Raw genomic sequence first — 24,705 nt, forward strand, 5'->3', positions numbered from 1 at the left:
TGAGCTGTTCAGGCAGGGTTGCCTCCTCCTCCCACCCCTCTACCCTCTCCCTCGCTCGGCGGCTGACACAGAGCTCCACAACCTGGTAGCCTCTCTCCGGGCACAAAACGATATGCTACTTGCCAAAATTGGTCCCGTTCTATGAGGGCGGACCTCCGGCTTTTCCTTTCAACCGGTGAGCATTTTCTAGCAGCGGCTGCCCTCCAAGAGCCAGGGAAAGGCGCCACACTAATAAATTATACGACTTTCAAGAAGGACCCCTCGTCTTGTCTATGCTTCCATAGAACAACTGCGCCTCCCTCTAGTACCCCCGACGCGGGGTCTATGGAGAGCGAGACGGCGATGCGCCGGCTCTGGAACCTTCGCTTACCGAACTCGAAGCCCGTCTTAATGCCAAATTTGACACTCTGGTGGAGGCAGCGATGGAACACCTCATCGCTCAAGCCATGGAGGCTATTCCCTCTATAATCGCTCAAAACGTCACGACTATCTCCGCCCTTTGTCGCAGAGCCGGTCCCCTTAAGGACGTATGTGGTCGGCCCTCCAGATTGTCCCGCCGAGTCAATGACCTCGGCGATGACGAAGACAGCTGTCCCCTTCAACGTGCTGAGCTTCAGCCCCTGGTATCTGGCTCGGGAGCAGCCTCACTTCCGCCTCTGAACTCTAAATCTGAGCATGGCGGGACACCCTCGGTGTAGGCGCTCCCCCTTTCCAAATCGTCTTCCCTTATTACAATTACTCAATGAAACTGTCGGGGGCTTTGGTCCCGTTCTATGAGGGCGGACCTCCGGCTTTTCCTTTCAACCTGTGAGCATTTTCTAGCAGCGGCTGCCCTCCAAGAGCCAGGGAAAGGCGCCACACTAATAAATTATACGACTTTCAAGAAGGACCCCTCGTCTTGTCTATGCTTCCATAGAAATTATGCAGCCAACCAGGTAGATTTAGACATGCAATTGGACTATTCCTATATAATGGTGACTCCACAAGCAGGACTCACCGTTACACATAGTCATTGTATAATGCAATACCAAATTGCCGAATGTTTCGTTCGCGGACCTCTTTAGCCGCGCGCTCAGAATTGCAGGCCGGGACCGCCTCCTGATTGTGGGCGATTTGAACGCTCCCGCTCGAATACGGGGTTACTGCCGTGAAGAGAAGGGGGGACGCAAGTTGGCGGAGCTTGCGTGAACGCTGTGCCTCACTCTCCAAACTGAATCAGTCCACCCAACTCGTATGGGAAACTGTGATTAGGGATACATGTCTGGACTTGACCTTCACCCGCAACATTCAGTATGCAGTCTGGGTCAACACCGAGGAAACCCTCGGCAGCGACCACTGCCTCTTCAACACTACAATTAGGACTCATCCTTTCGCGCGACCAACAACACAAGCCCGACTCCCATACTGAACCAAGTTCAGGCAAAATTATAACACTGCGACACCCATACATGATCAAGGCTACCAGTCTTGGCCAGAACAATTGATCTCTGGTCTTCGCTCTTCCGAAACTCAAATTCAGCTCCCAGAGGAGATCTCGGAAGTGGCCAACCACCCGCTCGACCTCTGGGAGGCCCGTCATTGCCTTGTCCGTCGGTGGCACCGCCAAAAGCACAACCGGAAACTTAAATTTCGCATCGCGGAGCTCACTCAACGAGAGGCTGAGAATGTGGCCCAACTCGCCGACTCCAACTGGGTGGCCTGATGCAATAAGGCCACGCGGTAAATGTCAAGCCGGAACACGTGGCGACAGTTGCTCGCCCTAAATGACCCAACGCAAACACACACAAAAACTCAAAAACACCTCCAAAGAGCAATACAGAGCTTTCAGGGGAGCAAACCTCAGAGAACAAACTTAGAGACCAGTACTTGAGCACAGCCCAGGACCCGCGCGGGCCGGCGTACTCTTATTCAGGCTCTAAGAACGTTGAGCTCGATCAACCGTTCCAGCTCCATGACTTGAGGGCGGCCCTGGCAAAACTGAAACGTGCACCGCTCCGAGTCGGGACAAAATTATCGTCAAATAGTTAGCCAACCTCCCTGACCTGGCTTACCTGTCCTTATTGAATTACATTATCTCAATCTGGCTTGGGGAAGTGCCACTCGCCATCGAATGGCAGACGAACTTGGTCAGCCTCATCCATGAAGCTGGAAAGGCCACCAACATGGACAACCTCCGCCCCAACTCTGAACGTTTGTGTTGCGGTACCGAAAAGCAAATATTAAGGCGAAAGCTTCCCGATCAAAACGCACGACAGAATTTACTGTCGCGTATCTGTCGCGCGACAAACTTTTATGTCGCGCGACAAGCTCTCTTGTAGTGCATTGTGTCGTGCGACAGGAGCTCGTGTCGTGGGTTCTTTCGCGCGACAAAGGTGTTTGTAGTGGGTTCTGCCGCACGACAGTCATCATTCCTGTATTTTGTAGTGCGCAGAAGGTGCCTGTCGCAGGATTTGTCGCGCGACAGGTTTCTGTCGCGGGTGCTGTCGTGTGACAGAGAGAGTTGTGCCGCGCGACAGGGCCTGCGTGCCTCGACAGAGTTGCCTGTCGCGGGTTTAGTCGCGCGACACTACAGCCTGTCGAGGTATCTGTCTTGCGACAGATACCTGTCGTGGGACTGTCTTGCGACAGATACCTGTCGCGGGTTCTGTCTTGGGACAAATATCTGTCGAGGCAAGTGTCGTGTTACAGATTGCAGTCGATGGTAATTGTGGTTACAGAAATCTCGAAATTCTGTAGCGCCATCGTGTGATAGGGATAGGCAGACATTCACCAATTACGTGTTAAATCGCTTCCACTTTGGCGAGCCACGAAGACGATGCGAGTTGCTTTGTTCGATTGGCGACGATCATCGAGGGAATTAAATGAAGTGTTAATTCACAAACGCGACTCGAGTTTGCAACTCGCTTCCCTAGACCTAGCTACCGGCCGCACGAAAATTGGCGGGGAGGAGAGGCGCCGCTCGCAATCAATCTTCCCTTCAGTTCGCACATGACAGTGTGAGCGAAAGAAGACCATGCTCAAGAGAAGCATATGCACCAGCGAGAATGCTAGCGGCGCCTGTGAATGAGGCAGTGCTTGCAGTAGTGGCATGCTGCGAGCCACGCGAGCGTCTTCATTCGAGTCGGCGCGAGCATGACGAATGGCGCTACCGAAGGCTGCTGTGACCTGTGCGTCTCGCAGTGTAACATACTGTACCCACTACCACATGCGGAGAAAAAGCTAAGGTCACAAATACGCGTCGCTTAACGACACGTAATAGAGTAACCTGATGGCGAAAAAGCTGGAAGATTACTCGCAGTAATCGTCCTGCTATCAGAAAGGCAGCATGTATGTTACGCACGCATGACCTGTTGCCTGTATAAATGATCAAGGCGACTCCCATATCAAGTTTCCACGTTTCAGTTTTTAGCCGCGCATGCTGCAAGATCATCATAAAATATGAAAAAAATATATATATTTTTACGACTTCGCTCATTGCTTCCACTGAAAATTTCATGACTGTGACGCAACCATCTCGCTAAATATAGAGAACAGCGTACGAAGCCTAAGGCCCAGTACAGCCTTGAGCGTCTTTGAACACGGACGCCTAAAAAGGGCGCGTGCGTGCACCGTTGCGTCGCGCCTTCGCTGTAATTTCCCGGAGGAACAAGAACCCGATTATTTGTCAGTCGACGTGGCGTTACCCCGCGGCGCCAAGGATTGGGTGGCGAGTTCTGCGACATGAAGTCGCGCCGCAAGAATTCGGTCAGTGAGTGACTTCCCCATGAGGATGTATTTGTTCGGGGATCACCCTCCGTGACCAAGGGGCTTAATTAACTCGCGCGAACTCTGCGACTGGATCCCTACTGTAAACGTGCGTTTAATGCCCATTCACACTTGCAATAGCAAAGGGCATGCGACCAGCAGTCGCTTGCGATCGGGCAGCAGCTCCACGACACTTCCTCATACCTACAAGAGTGACCTGCAGCTCGCCTGCTCGTTTGAATCTCACGTGAAATGAGAAGTCTTGGAACTGACGTCAGTCGATCGCGCGCTTTGGTTCAGTCTCCTGCGCCCTCGCGCTTCGTCCTCTAGAGTGTTCTGGTCCCTCACGCTCGGTCCACTAAAGTGTTCCTTACTATTAACAGTGCTATGACAACCTGAGCGAAGAGTAGAATGTCGGGGCGGTTTTGACGTGCGCCACTGCCATGCAAGCGTAAGGGCGCTCTTCTCGGGACCGGCCTGCCAGCCTGGATGCCGGCGCCAGAAAAATTCACTGGTATTTTTTGTTCACGTGCATGGGATAGAGTATCGTTAGCCAATATCGAGTTGTTGGTAGAAGCGATAACAGCAAAACAAATTTTCTCCCACAGCCGCTTCTGCTGCCCATTGCAGCTCGCCTGGCCTCTGCTAGCTCAGCTCCTGAAGGGGTCACAGAAACCGCGGGCTTATTTCACTATGACGCGGCGCTCACAGTAAAACGGTGGCGAGGGTAACACCTCAGTGCTAGCCAGTTCCGAATCGCACTCAGCTTAGGCGTCGATGTGCAATCGGCTAAGCTTAGCGACGACAAGGGTAGCTAGAGAGCAGCGCGCAGTTCGTCGGCCGGCGGGGCGGCGTCGTTGCCGAACGCTCGGCTCGCTCAATGATTGGCTCAGTAGCTTGCGAACTGAGCAGGCAAGGCTGGAAAATCGAGCAGCGAGCGTCTGCCCTGCGACTGAGCGAGACTTTATTCTCACGTTTGCAGCATAGGTGAACAAATTTAGCACACATATATGCATCGAATATCTGCATGCTGCCTTACGGCGTTTATTAAGCTCGTCCTCGACGTCACCGTTAGCGCGGAAACCGCGCATATCTTTATTTCACTACGAGACATGCTCACAGTACAACGTACGGTGAAGAGAGTAGCACCTCAGCGCTAGCCAGTTCGAAAGCACTCTCAGCTCTAGCATCGATATGAAACCTGCTAGGCTTTTTAGCGACGAATACGACATCCACGGAGCAGCGCACACTTCGTCGCTCGGCGCGCTCGCGGGCAGTGTCATTGCTGAAAGCTCGGCTCCCTCAATGCTCAGCAACATGCGACTTGGGCTCGCAAGGCTGGAAAACTGAGCAGCTAGCGGCTGGACTGCGACTGAGCCCTCGTTTGCAGCACAGGTAAACAAATTTTAGCGCACATACGCTTGGAATACCGGCTTCGTTGCGGCCACCTTAAGGTGATTCTTACGCTCGTCATCGACGCCATCGTCACCGCTCGTGACGCACTGGCTGAGAACTACAATTCTAGTGCGTGCTAAAACAAGCTGCTCGTATTTCTCGGAACAATCTGAACTCGAAAACACAGTTGCTTCTATCGGCTTCCATGTGGGCTCTTGCTCAATTGTGAAAGTACACGCGCGAACAAGATGCGGCGAGTGCGAGCCGCTGTTGCGTATCAGCTAAAGTGTGACGCAACTATCGGCGTAGTTTCGTAACGCAGTTGATATCAAAGTAATCCGCTTGTACGGGTCACAGTTAAGCTTTCAGTTTCATGTAAATCTCCGTCGAGCATGCCCGCGTCAGTCAAAGTAATGCATCGCAGCTGCTCTCAGTCCTACCGCTCACGTCCAACATATCCTTGATATGCACCAGCTTGAGATACGGTGCATTTCTTTGCCCTTTTTGTCGCAATTATGAGATTTTAGCTGGCAGCAAACGAAATTTCATTCCGTCAACAGCGTCGTCTGCGCCGTCGTCTGCTCCGTCGTCTGCTAGGACATCCGGGGCACCCTGGGTGATGGGATCACAGGATCGCAGCTTCTACAAAAGTCAAGTCAACAAAAGTATTTAAAAGTGCTTTAGTGTTCACACTTAATAAAAAAATCAAGGCTATTTTTGTTCTAAACATAATTTAAATATTAGTAGTAAAAAAGCGCATTTTAGTTGCAGTTTTTCAACGACGCAAAAACAATGGCAAAGCCGCTTCCGCCGGCGCCATGGCATGCGTGCGTTGTTTCACGTTTTGTGTTATTTGGCTTTTCATGGCATTGTTTGAGTGTTTGTGCGGCGGACATGTGTGAAGAACAGAAGCGCGTTTTGGAAGCCAACGACGAGTATTACGCCCAGTCAACATCGGTGTGTTTGGACGGGCAAAGCCATGAAGAAAGGCAGCGCTACGACGCCTTGTCACCTGGAAAGGCAATGAAGACGACGGCGTGGTTTTACTAAGCCTGGATGAGCTGCATGATCGGTGAGTCCCGTCAACGCTTCTCTATTACTGATCTGTATTCGCACGCGTTATTAGTGTGCGGCTATATAGGGATGGCAGTGGAGACAGTCTGCGTGCGGTTGCCTCAGCTATAATGCGTTGCCAGAAAAGCACGGGCGTATAGCCTGCGTGATAAGTGTTGCGTGATAAGTTTAGTACTCAGGTGCCGTGGTAAATAAAAATGCCACCAGAGATCACAGCAGAGTTATGCGGTCGCTTGGCAGCGCTGCGAAAAACTACAATGTTTACTACATTCAACTGGCATGGATTTGTACAGCGTAGAAGACGACGATCAGTGCCGCGGGTGAGAGCGCTTTTGCGTGGACAGCTGACAACAGGCAAGGGAACTGACAACGGGCGATTTTGCTCGCGGCTGGTACCCATCGGGTGGATTTGTGCTATTTAGAAGATTATTATGAGCGGCAGTGCTGCGCGATGAAGCACTCGCGCTAGGCGAACTGCGAATAGACGCCGGATGGTTTTGCTCGGTGTTGGTGCTCATCGGATCAGTGCTTACTTCTTAATATTCGTCATGCAAATTATTTTGAAGACAGTGATCGCATGTGGAAGGCTGGCGCATATGTACTAGTCATTTGTAAACTTTTTATCTGTGCTTCCCCATTGGAACAGAATTTGGCAATATTATGTCAGTTAGGTCGTTCTTGTGTCTTCCCTGAACTGTAGGCGTCCATGCTTCCTCTCCTTCAGGGCACTGAACTGTTGGGGATGCAACTGCACACTTATTTGGGATTTCAAGCTTTTTGCTGTATGCCTCGCTTATGCGGCCCGCTTTCAGGTCGTTCGCAATTGGTGATGGTTTGTTATTCATTTTCACTTTCTCTTATTTATTCTTGGTTGACTGCCGGCAGCAGTTCTCCGCGCTCGGAACTGTTCCCAGGCACGGAACCCTACCCACAGACCTCCCTGCACCTCACTCACCAGTGTTCTTCGGTATTTTTTTTTTGCTTTTGCCCCTACTTGCACTACCACTCGACAAATGTTTTGCTGTTTTTATTTGTGTGCAATTTGTTAAATGCACTACTAATTTTCGTATCATGCTCAGTTGTGACGTGAGATATCGGGCTCCTTGGTATTGAATGCATGTCTTTTGCATTTTCTCTTCTCATTTATGCAAGGTAAACTGGTCGACTGGGTGCTATGTTCAGTTTAAGAATACATTAGACGCTAGTGCAAGGCACCCTAATAGTAATTAACTAAAGCCTGCGCATGCTATATTCGAATAGTTGGGCTCTTTCATCATGCATAAGAATAAAGCGGTATTCCAGCCAGCTCATCTTTCAGTGTGGTTATGACAGTCATGTAAATGTACTCAAAGAATGTGTATGGGTGTTTCACATACAATCTCCTTATTTATTTTGTCATGGGCCACCTCATTGCTTTTTGTGTTCCTATATTAATACCTCATTTTAGTTTCTGAAGCAGTCGACAGTTTGTTTTGTTGTCATTCATGACATTGTCACTGGCACTGACAGCTGTTGGTCGGGGCGTATTTATCTGCAGTTGCCAGCTGCCAGCATCTGCTGGGCCATGCGTGCTTCCTGCCTTCAGCTGTGCCATCCCTCCAAGCCATTCATGGTAATTTTCTTTTTCAGTTACGCATACCTTACCTGCCTGTTTTGAAAAATATTTTCAACATAGGCTCACTGCTGTGTTTAAAAATGCATGCAGAACTCTACATGCACTTTACAGCAGTACCTCAGCTTATTACATGAACTGCAAATTTGTACGAAATATAGCCGCTCATGTAGCTCTTGACACTGCGCTGTTATTATAAAGTTGAGCCTGCTTCAGGTGCAGTGACTATTCCACACCTGTTGCCTTTTATGCATGTGTGTCCTCTAAAAGGGCCAAAATGTTTGTTTATCTTTTAAAAACGTTGTGCTGTACAATAATACTTTAATGGTATTTCTTGCTTGTACACTGAAATGTCAGTCAGTAAAGTAACATTGTATGATGACACCAAATCTTGCGTGGCATAGCATCCTTGCAGCGTACTTGGCTAGCTCCTTTCAGCGCAGATGTATTGCTGGTTTATTGCTGTGGCATGTGGTTATACTGTACAGTTTGTACCTCTACGTTCTTGAAAGTATCCTTGAAAAATTTAAAATTGGTTTTTGAGCCAAGGAAGTGACAGAGTAACTGTCTCACATCTTGATAGGCACCTGAACAATGATGCAAGGGAAGGGATAAAGGAGGGAGTTAAAGAAGAAAAGAGGTGCCATAGCAGAGGGCTGCAGAATAATTTTGGCCACCTGGGGATCTTTATCCTGCACTGACATCAAACAGCATGCAGTTTAGCCTGTGTTCACTTGGGCCCGCATAAAAAAAAAACGAGCAGACCTTCTTAGAACTAACATTTCATTGCACCAGCTACTTTGTAGTTTTGACTGCAGTGACCTGAAATCAACGGTTGTTTACTTTGCACAACCCACATACCCTGAACAAGATGTGATGATGCTAGACGAGGTGACCCTCTCTGCATAGCAGCAGGTTGGTTCAGGAAATGCGAAGACTCATGGAGAACCGCTCAGTTATATTTGATTTCATGTTATTGTAGTATTAATGGTGAGTTGTAGTATAAGTGATGAATTCTTGCAAATGATTGAGGACATCAATACTCAGTGTGAAAATGAGAGCTAAATCAATACTTAATAATCAGGAAAGAGGCGTTTTTATGAAATGCAGTAAGGTACTGGAAGTCGAAACAGAATACACCTCGGCCAGGTCATGCACAGATATAGAGCATTTGAAAGAAATGGTTGGGAGAATAAGAAAGGGGTTTATTGCCTTAGGCATGCACTCAGAAGTTACGAGCAGCACCTTGCAGTATGCTCAAAAAGAAATTTTAAACTGCTTTGCCTTTGCTAAGCTGTCGGGAAAAGTGGGGTACTTTACAAAGGGCTTAAAATTGAGAACAGTGCGGTGAACCACTCAGGAAAATCATAGGGTTAATGATAAGAGATTGGGAGAGAACTGAGTTGGTTGGAAATAAATGCGAATTAAAATCTGAGCGGGAATCATAAATGGACATAGGCAGGACATACATTTTTTAAAGAAGCTGGCTATCCTTTTGGATAGTGGAGCGGTTACTCACAGCAGGAAATTGTGCTCTTCTTGCTTTCATTTTATGGACATATGCTTTGTGTCTTACATCTCTTGGCCTGCCATAGGCAGCATATGCTCATAATAAATTTTTACCTGTCTAATTATGTGGCACAGGGAGAATTGAACTATATAACCTCATCAATGCACACCCTCTCTGAAGTGAACTTTGTCAGCCCCGTCAGTCACCACATTGATGCATGTCACCCCAAATGGGAGCTGTCATGGTGGCTGAGTGGTTATTGTGCTTGGCTGCTGACCCGGAAGAGGCAGGTTCGATTCCAGCCAGTTTTGATTCCAGCTGTACTAGTCTCATTTCAATGGAGACGAAATGCTAGAGGCCCAGGTACCGTGTGATGTCAGCACACCTAAAGAATTTTCCAGTCCTCTACAATAGCGCCCTGTATAGCCTGCGCCGCTTTGTGGCATTAAACCCTTTAAAACCAAGTAAAGTAATGGATACATCATTTCCAAAAATTGTTTAAATTTATTATTTTCTAAACATTAACAATTTTCTGCACCTGTTTTCCTTCGTCTTTCCCTCTTATTTCCTCCCTCATGCTGAGTAACAGGTCAGTGATTTTAAGTAAATATTTTGTTCATTTCATTAGCAAAGTTTCTCTGTCTCTCTCTATTGCTTTGCTTTTTGTATCTGCAGTATAGTATTATGCAGAAATATGTCAAGATTAGATCCAAGAGATATGGCCTAGATTTTAAGTTCTATAGTCAACCACACATTACTTATTACGCTATCAAGGCTTTTTTTGGCATGTGCTACCTGGTACAGAACTGATGTGGCCTACAGCGGTAAATATTGTTTGAATGTGCATAAATTGAATAGGAAGGCAAATTTCCCATTTGACTATGTAAATAGATTGTGCAATCATGTGCTCACAAAGCTCATAAACTTTTCTGTTTCCAAAACTTTCTGTAAAAGGCACTGACTCACTGAAATACACTACAGTTACTTTTGCCTAATCCTGATATTATTTACTGAAGATTGGTTGGAGGAAAAGTCCACTGAGCTCGAATGAGTGCACGGCAGCTTGTCTTTGTCCAAAGTACAGTACAACCTCGATAATTCGAACTCGGTTAATTCGAAATCCCGGATAATTCGAAGGTTTTCTGCGGTCCCGTATTTTCCAATGTAAATTTGGCCGGATAATTCGAACAGGCGGCCTGCGCCAGCCCGGTTAATTCGAAAATTTGGACTGCTATGCGGCAATGCCTGATCCATGTTTCGCCGCAAACCCGGCGAAACGACGGCCCTACGGAGCCGCGAGGCAAAGCCACATAGTAATGGTGATGATTTATAGGCGAAGCGCACCAGCCGGAGCACTCTCTGCACAAAAATCGGTCCACAGTGCGCCTCGCGCACCGCCGAAACACGCGCCTGCAGAGGAGAAGACGTGCTTCACTGCAACGCGGCGGGCATACCGGTTTTTATCACGTGACCTCGCCCCCATTCCATCCCTTGGTGTGCTTCGCCCACTCTTCCCCCGTGCCTCCGACGCTGCAAGTACGCCGCCACCACCGCCGCGCAGGTCTCGCCTGCGCCATTTCTTTGTGTTGTGCGCTGTGGTTAGGGGTCGGCTACTGTGCCGTTTTTTTGGGCGGGACTGTGCAGAAGTGCTATCTTTGTGACCGTAGCAGTGAAGAAATGCCAAAGTACAAGACTTTAACGCTGCAGCAGAAGTTCTGCTTGATCCAGGAAGCAGGCAAGAGCGCTTGTTCGAAGACTGAGTTGGCCAAAAGGCATGGCGTGCCCCTCTCGACGTTGTCCACAATATTGAGCAACGAGTCAAAAATACTAGAGGCTTACGGCAAGACATATTCTTCGAAGCGGTCACGAGTGCGGGCTCCCATGTATCAAGATGTGGAAGCTGCTCTGCTTCGCTGGCTGCAGAAAGCAAACGCTGCCCACCTTCCCGTCAGTGGAACGCTACTGCGGGAGAAGGCCAACGACCTAGCTCTACAACTTGGGCACGAGGAATTTAAGTGCAGTAATGGATGGTTTTGCCGTTTTAAAGAACGCAATAATTTAACCTTTCTGACCGTCTGTGGTGAGAGCGGCAGCACTAACGAGAGCGTTGTCGAGGATTGGAGAAACCACACACTGGCGCCGCTGCTTAGAGAGTACGGTGCAGACGACGTTTACAACCTTGACGAGGCTGCACTTTTTTATAAGATGCTGCCAACAAAAACATTCTCAGTGAAGAACACCGCCATCAAGGGTAGAAAACAGGCCAAGGACAGGATTACTGTGCTGTTCGGCGCAAACATGTGCGGTAAACACAAGCTGCCGCTACTGGTCGTCGGGAAGACGGGGAAGCCTCGCTGCTTCAAAAATGCGCGGCTGCCGCCAAAGGATGAAGGAGCTAGACACCGCAGCGGACACGGGACAGAGAAAGAAGACGACACAGGGCGGTGTCGCCTGTGTCGTCTTCTTTCTCTGTCCCGTGTCCGCTGCGGTGTCTAGCTCCTTCATGTCTCACCAACTGGCCTACACATCTACCCGCCAAAGGATGAACTCGTCTACAGGCACAATAAGAAAGCCTGGATGACAGGTGGAATATTTGAAGAGTACGTGCGGCAACTTGACCGCAAGTTCGCGGCCACGGGCAGGAATGTATTATTTGTCGTCGACAACTGCCCGGCACATGGCGACATCCCACATCTCCAGGCCATCAGGATGGTATTTTTACCTCCGAACACCACTGCGATCTCACAGCCGATGGACCAAGGCGTCATTCACCACACTAGGAAGATTTATCGGTACCACCTGCTCAAGCGCATGCTCCTTTGCTACGACAATGGCAAGGAGTACTCCATCGACCTCCTCGGAGCCATATGCCTCATGGTGTACGCTTGGAAACAAGTGGAGCCCACAGTGATCAGGCGGTGTTTTGAACACGCTGGTTTTTCCAGTGAAAGCACTGTTGATGCCGATGCAGACCACACATGTACTACTACTCTTGACGAAGAAGGAGCAGAGTATTGCGACCGCATCAATGCGCTCTGCGCAGAGGATGAGTCCAACGCAGTCGGCTTCGCCGAGTATATCAACTTTGAGAGCGAAGAGCAGACTGGCTACTCTGACTTGGAGAGTGAGATCACTGCTGGTACGAACATGCGCGATGACAGTGACGATAGCGACGACGACACCGACGAGCCTCCCCGAGCACCTGCTCTTGGTGAAGTTATCGGATCGCTGAACGTTATCCGCAGTTTTGTTGAGTGCCGCGGTGGAAGTTCAGAGATGTTTCGTCAATTTGACCAACTCGAGAGCATGACCTTAGGAGCCGCAAACTACCGGACGCGGCAAACCAGCATCTCTGATTACTTTCAGTAGTAATTCAAAATATGCCGAATAAAGGTAACACGTTCCTGCAACGAATTTTTTGCCTAAGTCTTATTTCTTGGTGTGTTCTGTTAATTCGAAAACCCGCTTAATTCGAAGATTTCTCGCGGTCCCGATGACTTCGAATTAACGAGGTTGTACTGTATTTGGAGAATAATGAATTTTGTTACCTGGCAGAGATAAAGCAAGGATGGCAGTGTTTTGTAATGTCCACAGGGCATTCTTCCAAAGCCCAGTATGCATGTAACTCCTTCATTTTGTGCAACATAAAATGTCTTCCCTTTACACTCATGGTTGAAACAAAATGCTGAATACTTCACCACTCAAAAAATGAAGGCCATTGTGCTGCTCTACAAAATATCAGTCTAACACCCAATGCAGGGCAGAGGCCTCTCCCATGTCTCTCCAATTGACCCTGTCCTTCGCCAGTTGTGGCCACCGTATCCCCACAAACTTCTTAATCTCATCCGCCCGCCTAACTTTCTGCTGCCCCCTGCTACGTTTGCCTTCTCTTGGAATCCACCCTATCACTCTTAAGGACCACTGGTTATCTTGCCTTTGCATTACATCTCCTGCCCAAGCCCATTTCTTCCAAATAACCCACGTTTTTTTCACACCTATTTGTCAGGCTCCGCGTTTTTTTCTCACCTATTCGTCAAGCTGCAAGCCACTTGCACGCTCTACAAACCTATTTAAAGTACATTATCCAGCATTGTTGGCATGGAGTGTGTAGTGCTAAAACAAAAAATAATACAATAGCTGATGATCTGCTAGAGCAACAGAATTCCAAGAGTTTGAGAAGGGCAGTGGGAGAACTAGCAAGGCGGGATAGCGAAATTCGACAAGCAGTGGACAGGGATCATGCAACTTGTAGAGGACAGGCAAATTGGAGACTTGTGGAAGGGGCTGTAGTCTTGAGTGCGCCTAGCCGGCCTTGTGATGCATTGTATAGGGCCCTTTGTTTTTGAGTAAAACTGGTTTCTGATTGTTGCATTCCAGAAAGATTCATCAAGATTGGGTTAAACCCAAGTTTCGCGTGCAAATGTGCCTGTAAGAAAGTGTAGATTGATAATGCATGAAGCTAAAGAACCACTGGAGAGTAGTGGATACGTCTCGTATTTCTTCATAGCTATATTGTTTAAACAGTGCTGGCTATTTTAATTCCTTTTTAATGCTTATTGCTTGTCGAGTTGCATAAAATTTTAGGATAAATTGAAAACTGCAGGTAGGTTTAATTACAATAATTATACCCGTATTTCTGAAGCTCTATTCGAAGAGAGGTCCACATTTTGTGTGCATGCTTTGAATTTGATTATTTTCACACTGCAAAATGGAGGACAGGTCTGCTGTGAGAGTTTTTTTGCAATGAAGCGAGAGCAAGTGGTGCGGAATGCTTGTTACTGTGTCGCCCTGCCAATATTTCTAGAACCCCTGGGACCACTGAGCTTGTGAGTATCTATGACTCAAAAGGTCGGAGCTGATTGCCCATTCCGTGGTTGTCTGTATTAACCGGTGCAAGGCCAAGGGCTCATAGCTAACAAGCATATGACACCATAGAACTAGATGCAGTCAGGCTGGGACTGTGCAGTATGTCAGTGTTAACGAGGTCGTGATAAACGAGGTTTACTCTGCGAAGCTAGTGTGAAATAATAATTGTTCTTATGGAAAATATCGTTTTTTCTTAGTCATTGCAGCAATACAAGCATATCAAATCTGATATCTCTCACTCATCCCTCTATGTTTCAGTTTCAAGGGACCAAGAGTTGCGTGGAAGTCGTGCAAGCCACAAAGTTGCGTGCGGCTTGAGCCAGCAATCAGGAGCAGGCTGGGAATTTGCGAATTGCCAGTGGTATTCGCTCAGTCAAGCAGGCTTTACTGTAAGTACAGTGTTTTCGCCATAGTATTTCTTTGAAAAGTACGCATTGAGCTTGAATAGGACAAGCTGTCGGTCTAGTTGGTCTGATCCTTTGTGGTTGACAGAGCTTAGAAACACAGACTGGGGTCAGAAAGAAAAAATATGAGGGCACAGGTGCTGACTACAGATTTATTCCAGAATCACCGAAACACTGCATATATAACCAAAACACAGGCGCCAACAGGTGGCAATTTTATGCACTCGTGGCAACAATAAGTGATATGGCCAATAGTGGGAAAACAACACAAACTAGAAACAGAAACCAAGACTATAGAGCAGGGAAGGATGAAACCATAACAAGGTTAAAGGAATAGTTTTAAGCAAGTCATTTTTAAGACCACCAGCACGTGAAACAGTGGAACGGTTTGACCAAAATTTTCAAGTACTGGTCTGATAACACGGAACTGAAACACTACACGCAAACACAGATCAAGGGCAGTGAAATAAAAGTAAAATGGCAAGAAAAAACATGCCGTGAAAAGAAAATGGTGATTGGGCAAGCAAACAAGAATTGGTCTACAAAGGTGAAGTGAGCTAAAAAACTGAAAGAATAAAGGGCGAATAAATGCACTTGAGCAACAAAGGTGAAGCCAAGAATTAACATGGCTACAGGAGGAAGATGAGCTACTGTAAAAACGAGAGAGATAAAATATCAAAATATGAAATTCAATTAGTATTAAAGATAAAAGCAAACAAAAACGCGAAAATAGAGGAGTTGGCAGAAAAGTCAAGGCATGCAAGATGTTTTTAAAACCAGGGCTAGGTCAAACATCCTGAAGAAAGGCAATCTTTTTTTCTGAGGGTGTTCTTGCCCATTAATCCTCGAGCCTCAAAATCCCGGCGGCTCCCACCAGTTCGTCATGTCGGCTTATTCTGGTGCTTTTTTAACACAATGGCACTTTTTCGAACATGGGTGGCATGGCTTTTTTCGGTCACAGTTTTGGCAATGGACTTGCAGATTTAGGACGTGCTTGTAGGCCAGTTGGTTGGAAATCGTTAGAAAAACCGCAAAACAGAATGGGACAAAGGCAGGCAAAACACAAGGCGGTACGACAACTGAACATTTATTGAAGAAATGAGTGCTCATATGGATCAGTTGCGCATGTAATCTGCAAACAATCATTGCAAAAACAACCTAGGGAGGGAAACAAATTCCAATTCTTTCTGAAAAATGGACACAGAAGGCGTGCTATCCCACCTATCTGGCTTCGACCTCAGGATGGCAACAGCCTTGAGAATTTCTTTCCAACTGGCCCTTTATTCATCCAATAATAATGTGCAGTTCAGTTTAGGTTAACAGTCTTTACAACTGGGACAGTGGACAGGCAGGCAAGGTCGTCCGGGCCTACCCAAGGAATGCTAATACTCTTGCAAGGGAGTGTTTCACCATCTACCAATTTGGCCGGTATAAAATCGACCACAGCCGAGAGGAATCGTGTACACCACCCCCGTTGCACATGGCATGAGGCATTCAAAAAGTACCGCCAACGGGCATGTTGTACGAGATTCCCCTCAGCTGTGGCCAGTTTTATATCGTCCAAAGTGGTAGATGTTTACACATTTGTTTGCAAGAGTATGCGTGTTCCTTGAGTAGACCCGGAGGCATTTGCCGTCCCACTCACTGTCTCATTGTAGACTGCTATCCTAAACTGAACTGCACACAGATTATTGGATGAAGAAAGAAGCAGTTGGAAAGAGAAATTGTCGAGGCTGTTGCCATCTTGAGGTCAGAGCCAGATAAGTGTGTCAGCACGCCTACTGTGTTCATTTTTCAGGAAAATTAGCGTTTCTGTCTGTGTTTCCCCCGGTTGTTTTTGTTTCATTTTTGAGCAGGTGATTGTCATATTTGCTCAGCTCTATGGTTGCCATTGAATTTTTTTGCCTCTTTACGATTGTTTGCAGATTACACACGTGACTTGTCTATATAAGCACTGCTGTTCAATAAATTTTCAGTTGTCAGTACGGCCTTGTGTTGTCACCTGCCTCTGTGTGATAGTTTTGTGGTTTTGCTCTTTCCGACTGGCAGATTCCCGAGAAATGTACCCGATAAATCAATCTTATGCTCCCTTATCCTTTCATTGATGCCAATGTATACCTTGCCGCAAGACAAAAGGATTGATTAAATGCCCTCCGCGCATGGCGCTAAGGGTTTTCTGTGCTGCGTGGTGCAGCGTCTTTTTTTTTCATTTAGGATTCCGCAACTGCAATAGGTGCTAGGGGGTCAGAAAAGGCAATGTGTACTCCTGCTTTGTCTCCGATTTTCTTAAGGTTCTGTGAAATTTACCTTTAGAAAATTCGAGAGATAGAGTAGATGCTTTTTTTGCTGCCGCCCCCCCCCCCCCCCATCACCTATCACACCTCTCTAGGATCGTCAATGAAAAAGAAAAAAGAAACAGGCTGCACTGCATTGCACAGAAACCCTTAGTGGCATGCACAAGAAGTACTTTCTCAATCCCTTTTTCTTGCTGCAAGGTATACATTGGCATCAATGGAAGGCTAAGAGAGCATTACACTGATTTATCGGTACATCTCTTAGGTACCTGCAAGTCCACTGCTGATAATGGGACGCAAAAAAGCCATGCTGCCCAAAGTTCGAGAAAGCCACTGTGTTATAAGAGCCCCGTAATAAGCTGACGCAATGCAATGGTGGAAGCCGCAGAGATTTTCAGGCTCCGGGGTGAATGTAAAGAACACGCTTGGTTTTACTCGGAGGATTGCCTTTCTTTGTGGACGTACTTGATCTAGCCCTGGTTCTACATGTGTGTGACATGCCTTGCCTCTTCTGCCAACTTCCCTCTTTTGGTGTTTTTCCTTGATTTTTGCCTTCATACTGGTTATTGAATTTCACTTTTTTATATTTTATCTCTCGGCTTCACTGTACGTCATCTTCCACTTTTAACCATCTTAATTGTTGGCTTCACCTTTGTGGCTCACGCGCGTTTTTCCCTTTTTATCCTTTTAATTTTTAGCACACTTCACCTTCGCTTGTTGCTTAATTCTCGTTTGCTTACCCAATCGCCATTTTGCTTCTATTGCGTGTTTTTTCTTGCCATTTCTCCTTCATTTTTTTTTTCACTGCGCTTGGTCTGTGTTTGTGTATAAGGTTTTTTAGTTCCATTTTATCAGACCAGTTCTCAAATATTCTTTCGGTCAAACCTATCCACTGTTGGCAGTCTTTTAAAAATGACTTGCTTATAAATTTTTCTCTCACCTTGTTCTGGTTTTATCCTGTGCTGTGTCCTCTGGTTTTTGCTTCTAGCTTTTGTTGTTTTTCCACTACTTCTCATACCACTTCTTGTTACCACGAGTGCATAAATCGCTGCGTGTTGGTGCCTGTGGTGTGGGTATTTATGCAGTATGTCGGCAGTTCTGGGAAAAGTTTTAAGTTCAGTGCCTGTGCCATCATCTTTTTTGTTTCTGTCCCTTGTCTGTATGTCTGAGTGCTGTCAACCACAATCGGTGCATTGAGCTGACTGCTCTTCAGCTACCCATGTGTATGCAATGAAGTGGCTTCAAGAATAATGTACACAAAAAAATTGATTGCTTAAAATTTTTGGCATGTTTTTTAGGAAAACATTTGGCATTTAAAGGGCTAAGAGTGCTCTGAAAATCTAAAAATTATGTGCTTCTTGGGGCCTTTCCTCAAATTTCACATCACCTTGTAGCGTGATGCAAGACGTTCAAGTTGTTACCCACAGTTTACTTTTTTGTTGCCCACTTATTGGCTGCCACCTTCTTTGGGAGGCAGTGTCATGGGGTTTGGGAGACAATCTGATTCCTGTGTGTTGGCTGAAGCTGTCTAAGCTTTTGGATGTGGGGAGCAGGTTCACGGTGCCAACTTTTGGCTGTAACTACAGTTTGGCCATGACTGTTAGTCCTTTTCTGTGATGCAGTGTCATTTATGTAATGCATAATTTGATGATGAAGCAGTCTCAGGGGTTGCGGTGCTCAGCTGTTGACTTCAAAGACACAGGATCGATCCTGGCCGCGGCAGTCGCATTCTGATGGAGACAAAATGCTGGAAGCTTGTGTACTGTGCGATGTCAGTGCACGTGAAAGAACCCCATGTGGATGAAATTATCAGAGCCCTTCACTATGGCATCCCTCATAGCCTGAGTCACTTGGGGCATTAAACCCCATAAATCCAAACCCATTTTGGTACTTCTCAGCTTCGCCGCTGGCCTCTGCAGGTCAGCGAAACCTCCCACAAGTTGACGAACGGCAGTTTTTACACCATTCGTAAATGCCTACATAGACGCTACATCATTGGTGGCAAAGGTTGCCAGATGTGCAAGCGTTTCCGGTAGTTTTTCTCTGTTGCTTTCGTCAGGCAGCTTGCAAAAGATGTTTTACTAGGCTAATAAACGGTGAGGTTCTTTGTGTTCTTAAGGTGGTGCAGCGTGATAAAACAGACACTTAATAGCCATGCCATGCTTTTTTGTAGCCAAAGGCAATTTTTCGCCTTATTCTCATCATCATTTGCCTTTCATGCTTCCTCGAGGGACGGCAGTTGGAAGAAGGTCTATAGAGCAGCTCCTTGTCTGAAGAAATGCCGAGTGGCATTCTTCAATCCTAACTGCCCATCAAATGGAAGAGCAGTTGTTTTCTCCACTCCACAGAGTGGAGACGGAGTATCGAGTTGAGGCGCACTTCTGAATTCGGCGGTTAGCCTTTCATAGGCAAGCAGATATGCGCAATAAACTTTATTTGCTGTTAATCTTCCAGTTAAACACCAAATCCTCCTCATTCCTCATCAGTGCACACACTGTGTAAGGAACTTTGTCACTCCATTTGTCACCACTTTGATGTATGCCATCCCTAATTCAGGGGCTGTATAATTTTTGAAATTTTGTTGAAATTGCTTGAAAACCTTTGCAATTTCCTGCACCTCTCTTTTTCCCCCAAGTCCCAAACCTACGCAGAGTGCAAGTGGGTTTTTAAACTCCAGCTAAATTTTGTTATTCATCAAAGGGCTTTTCTCTCTACTGCTTTGCTGGGTGTATCTGAAGTATAATATTATGCACCAGTGTGTGAAGCTTTGCTCCCAGAGCTATTAGCCCGAGGTAGTAATTTTAGAGCATTGCGTTGCGTTCTCAGCCTGGTTGCGTTTTGAGCCTGAGTTGTGCTGATTCCACGGATAGAACCCAAGTTGGCAGCCTCCAATGCAGCAGTGTATCCCAGTAGTTGCCATGGGAGCCGAGGTGGTTAGATAATGGAATAAAATAATAGCAGGTGGCAGTGTGATGCTCGAGCACCACAGCGCGAAACTAAACTATATCGATCAGTATATGTATATCTGTCTGGCAGGCATTAAAGTCTGGCTGCTTAGTCACGACATTCCTGTAAAATTAGTGGGTGAACCGTTTGGCATGAATGTACCAGATGGTGTCATACGATTCAGCCTGTCGTGCAGCATAAACTTACTAGTTAAGTTAGAGCCTTTCTTGCAGCACGGATTCGAACTGACAACCTATGTTAGGTGTATTAATGCTCATTATTCGATCTGCTCATTTTTTATATTCAACCACACTAACATTACTTATTACCCCATCTGTGCAGATTCCTTCTGGCACTATTTGAAGCTGAAGGGTTGCTCGGCTGAGGATCTCCAAAAGTACCACAAGAAGGTGACGCGCTACCTGGCACAGAAGTGCTGTGGCCTGCGGCGGTAAATATCTGTTCAAGCCAATAGTCTCTTGTTATATGCATGAATAGATTGGGTAAGCTCATGTGCTTACAAAACTCGTAACTTGACTGTATTTCCTAACTGTCTGTATGGTACACTTAGGCACTGGAATAACCTGCAAATCGCACTGGAATTTGCCTACTATAGTGAGATACTGCTTTACCCAAGTTCTGCTTAAGGATAGTCTGCTACTGAGATGACGCACAGAAGATTATATTTATGAACCAGACTGTTAACAGCACTTATGGACCACATTAGCAGACTGTTCTGAGACCGCACGCAGCCAGGCTTTTCAGCGTGGAAGAGGCGGCTTTAGACAAGGCAGGCGAGCGCTCTGTTCCTGCACATTAAGTAGATGTCGGATGAATCTCGAAAAAATATGAACGACGCGCCAGGAATATGACTACTACAACCCTTCGGAGATGTGCAGTGCACAGTATACGGCCATGCCAGTGACATGTCTTTCTGTTCAAACTTTCTCTAAAACCGCTGTCACTACGCAGAAGCAGGTAGCAGTATCTGTACTAAGAATGTCTTAGTGAAGCAGCGCAACTGCACAAGGCCAAGGGAAGAAGGGGACAAAAACAGCGCTGAACTGACAACAAATGTTTATTCCGGATGCTAACAGCATATATATACTCTTTTGCACCTTAGAAAAAACAAAGAAACAGAGAGCAGCAGAAAGTATCAATCCCAGTCATTATGCGCATGCAGCTGTATCGCGTGTACATCGATCATTTGAAATCAGGAAGTTGTGCTCTTTCACCGAGATGGCAACGGAAGGAGTGCTGATACAATTCGCACCCAGCTTCATGATCTCAGATGCCTCAATAATCTCTCGTGTAAGCTTATCCTTGTGTTTGGTAACAACTTGGCTGTTTTTGAATTCTGGGTAACATGAACAGTCACGACAGTGAGTACCTATGTGGCGGGCCGCGTTCTTGACATTGTTTGCGTGCTCTTTAAGTCTTTCATTAAGACACCGGCCAGTTTGGCCGATGTATGACCCACCACACTTCAACGGGACTGAGTACACCACGTTGTCTTGGCATGGCACATACTTCATCCTGTGGTTTTTCTTGCAATTATGACCAGATTCCGATCTTTTATCCGGGCGATTAACTCTCGCACACAAGCCACTCAGTCTGACAGGAGCCGAAAAAACAACATCTACTCCTGCCTTTTTGCCTATTCTCTTCAAATTGTGGGACACAACGTGAACATAAGGTATTACTGCCAGATTTTTTTGCTTGGAATGGGGGACAGCTTTGCCCTCCTTCAGCTTTTTCAATATCCCTTCTGCTACTGATGCCAGAATATGAAGGGGGTATTTTGCGTCTGTTAGCCTATCAACCTGATTGGAGAAACTAAATTCAAACTTGTGTGGGCAGGATTTTTGCATGGCATTTTGAAAGCATGACGCCACAATGCCTCTTTTAACAAGCTTCGAATGGGCTGAGCTGTTGGAAGTAAGGGCTTTTTACCCCTAGGATCAAATGCCCAGCATACATGGAAATCAGTAAAATATAAGGTCAGATCAAGGAACTTAATGCGATCATTCACAGCCACTTCATGCGTAATTTCCAGCGGCGAAAGCACTTCACAGAATATCGCGCACAGGTCATTCACTTCCGCAGCGAAGCTAGCCGGGTCACAATCTAGTAAAATTAGGTAATCATTTACATATCGGAACACTCTTGCAACTGTTGAGCTCATGAGTGATTGTTCGAGTGCCCTGTCAAGCTTAGCAAGGAACATGTCACTTAGCAATGGAGCGATGCAAGATCCTATGCAGATCCCATTCTTTTGAACTGTTTTTATTCAAAAGAATGGGATCTGCATAGGATCTTGCATCGCTCCATTGCTAAGTGACATGTTCCTTGCTAAGCTTGACAGGGCACTCGAACAATCACTCATGAGCTCAACAGTTGCAAGAGTGTTCCGATATGTAGATGATTACCTAATTTTACTAGATTGTGACCCGGCTAGCTTCGCTGCGGAAGTGAATGACCTGTGCGCGATATTCTGTGAAGTGCTTTCGCCGCTGGAAATTACGCATGAAGTGGCTGTGAATGATCGCATTAAGTTCCTTGATCTGACCTTATATTTTACTGATTTCCATGTATGCTGGGCATTTGATCCTAGGGGTAAAAAGCCCTTACTTCCATACAGCTCAGCCCATTCGAAGCTTGTTAAAAGAGGCATTGTGGCATCATGCTTTCAAAATGCCATGGAAAAATCCTGCCCACACAAGTTTGAATTTAGTTTCTCCAATCAGGTTGATAGGCTAACAGACGCAAAATACCCCCTTCATATTCTGGCATCAGTAGCAGAAGGGATATTGAAAAAGCTGGAGGAGGGCAAAGCTGTCCCCCATTCCAAGCAAAAAAATCTGGCAGTAATACCTTATGTTCATGTTGTGTCCCACAATTTGAAGAGAATGGGCAAAAAGGCTGGAGTAGATGTTGTTTTTTCGGCTCCTGTCAGACTGAGTGGCTTGTGTGCGAGAGTTAATCGCCCGGATAAAAGATCGGAATCTGGTCATAATTGCAAGAAAAACCACAGGGTGAAGTGTGGTGGGTCAGACATCGGCCAAACTGGCCGGTGTCTTAATGAAAGACTTAAAGAGCACGCAAACAATGTCAAGAACGCGGCCCGCCACATAGGTACTCACTGTCGTGACTGTTCATGTTACCCAGAATTCAAAATAAGCCAAGTTGTTACCAAACACAATGATAAGCTTACACGAGAGATTATTGAGGCATCTGAGATCATGAAGCTGGGAGTGAATTGTATCAGCACTCCTTCCGTCTCGGTGAAAGAGCACAACTTCCTGATTTCAAATGATCGATGTACACGCGATACAGCTGCATGCGCACAATGACTGGGATTGATACTTTCTGCTGCTCTCTGTTTCTTTGTTTTTTCTAAGGTGCAAAAGAGTATATATATGCTGTTAGCATCCGGAATAAACATTTGTTGTCAGTTCAGCGCTGTTTGTCCCCTTCTTCCCTTGGCCTTGTGCCGTTGCGCTGCTTCACTAAGATATGTCAGACCAACTCGCCCACCAGTTCATGTTGTACTAAGAATTCGTATCTTAAAGGAAAAAAGAAAGCGCAATGTCCACCTTTGGCACGATTTCTGCAGTGATGTGCGTTCTGCCGGCTGACAGTACACCTTTAGCTTGGTGTTGTAGGCCTAACATGTGCTTTACTCAAGGTGTAGCGAGAAGCGCTTTTGAACTAGCCACCAGCGATCAAAGAAATGTCTACTCTTTTTACCGCCTCTACAATAACTTTATGGTGGTATGAACGTGCAGTTTTTATTCCCGCAACGTCTTCGTAAGTGAAGCGCGTGGAAAAACGGGCCAGGCGGACCGCCTCGCACTGATAGATGCGGGTTGCATGCACGGACTCATTCTGAGCCGTTGGCAGAACAGTCATTACAGGCCATGATGCACTTGGTCACACATTGCATGCACGTCTGCATCTTGATTTCTATCTGGAAACAGCTTGGTTGACGTCACTTCTGTCAGTAAAGTGCTCTGCATGCCAATGTCTCTCCCATTCCGGACGGTTCCCGCCAGCCATCGTATGAAGCGGCGTGTGCATATTCTTCAGTTGTATAATTGAGGCTTTAATGCATTATTCCTATGGGTTTACGTCGGGCCCGTGCCAATTTGATTTTAAATGTGGATCGTTGCATGAAAGGGGAATGCATAATCAAGATTCCACTGTATGACTTTTGTAACATTTGCATGCATTTGTTGTGTATGCATACTATATATATCACTGTTCTTTTTCTTCACCTAGGACAGTCTGAACAAGAGAGACCTGCTGAAGAAAAATTCTGTATATATGTAAATAAATAGTCGATTTGCTCCAAGTGAGGTGTTTTTATACCTGGCTGTACTGCAGGAATGCATCGAATGTTCAGAGTCAGACTGCTGCTCTGTAGCTGCATATTAATTGACAAATAAAGCGTACTTGCTAATGACTACAGGAATACAACACACTACACAAATGCACTACAGAAGGCAGACTACAGAGATACGACACTACAGAATTACGTCACTACAGAAGACAGACTACAGAAATACTACACTACAGAAAGACTACAGAAATACTACACTACAGAAGACAGACTACAGAAATACTACACTACAGAAGACAGACTACAGAAGTATGACACTACAGACTACAGAAATACTACATGCCCAAAATACGACAGACTACAGAAGTTTTCTGTCGTAAATTCCTGTAGTGCGTTTTGACTGGGTTTTAATGCCTCATCGTTGTGGACAGAAGGTTGTCAGCTGAAGATTGTCAGCACATGTGTCACGCTTTTTCCAGTCAGACCAGAAAAAAATCTTTGTGGATGATGGGATTCTA

At 46.3% G+C, this 24,705-nt stretch overlaps 1 protein-coding gene across 3 annotated transcripts; it reads left to right on the plus strand.

The window, feature by feature from the left end:
• The first annotated feature begins 5,939 nt into the window (after positions 1 to 5,939).
• On the plus strand, positions 5,940 to 24,199 carry LOC149343380 (uncharacterized). 3 transcript variants are annotated; one of them, XM_089545890.1, is made up of 6 exons: positions 5,940 to 6,211; positions 7,099 to 7,180; positions 7,751 to 7,825; positions 14,460 to 14,590; positions 20,188 to 20,296; positions 24,127 to 24,199. In XM_089545890.1, exons 1-6 carry the CDS (start codon positions 6,196 to 6,198, stop codon positions 24,134 to 24,136), a joined length of 423 nt encoding a protein of 140 aa, XP_089402016.1. In that variant the 5' UTR covers positions 5,940 to 6,195; the 3' UTR covers positions 24,137 to 24,199. The 3 variants fall into 3 exon arrangements, with proteins under 3 accessions (XP_089402016.1, XP_089402014.1, XP_089402015.1); XM_089545888.1 differs by having other exon boundaries at positions 24,132 to 24,199; XM_089545889.1 differs by having other exon boundaries at positions 7,102 to 7,180; positions 24,132 to 24,199.
• Positions 24,200 to 24,705: the final 506 nt, after the last annotated feature.

This window comes from Amblyomma mixtum, chromosome 5, assembly GCF_055824585.1.
Source record: "Amblyomma mixtum isolate Tamu chromosome 5, ASM5582458v1, whole genome shotgun sequence".
NCBI lineage: Eukaryota > Metazoa > Arthropoda > Arachnida > Ixodida > Ixodidae > Amblyomma > Amblyomma mixtum.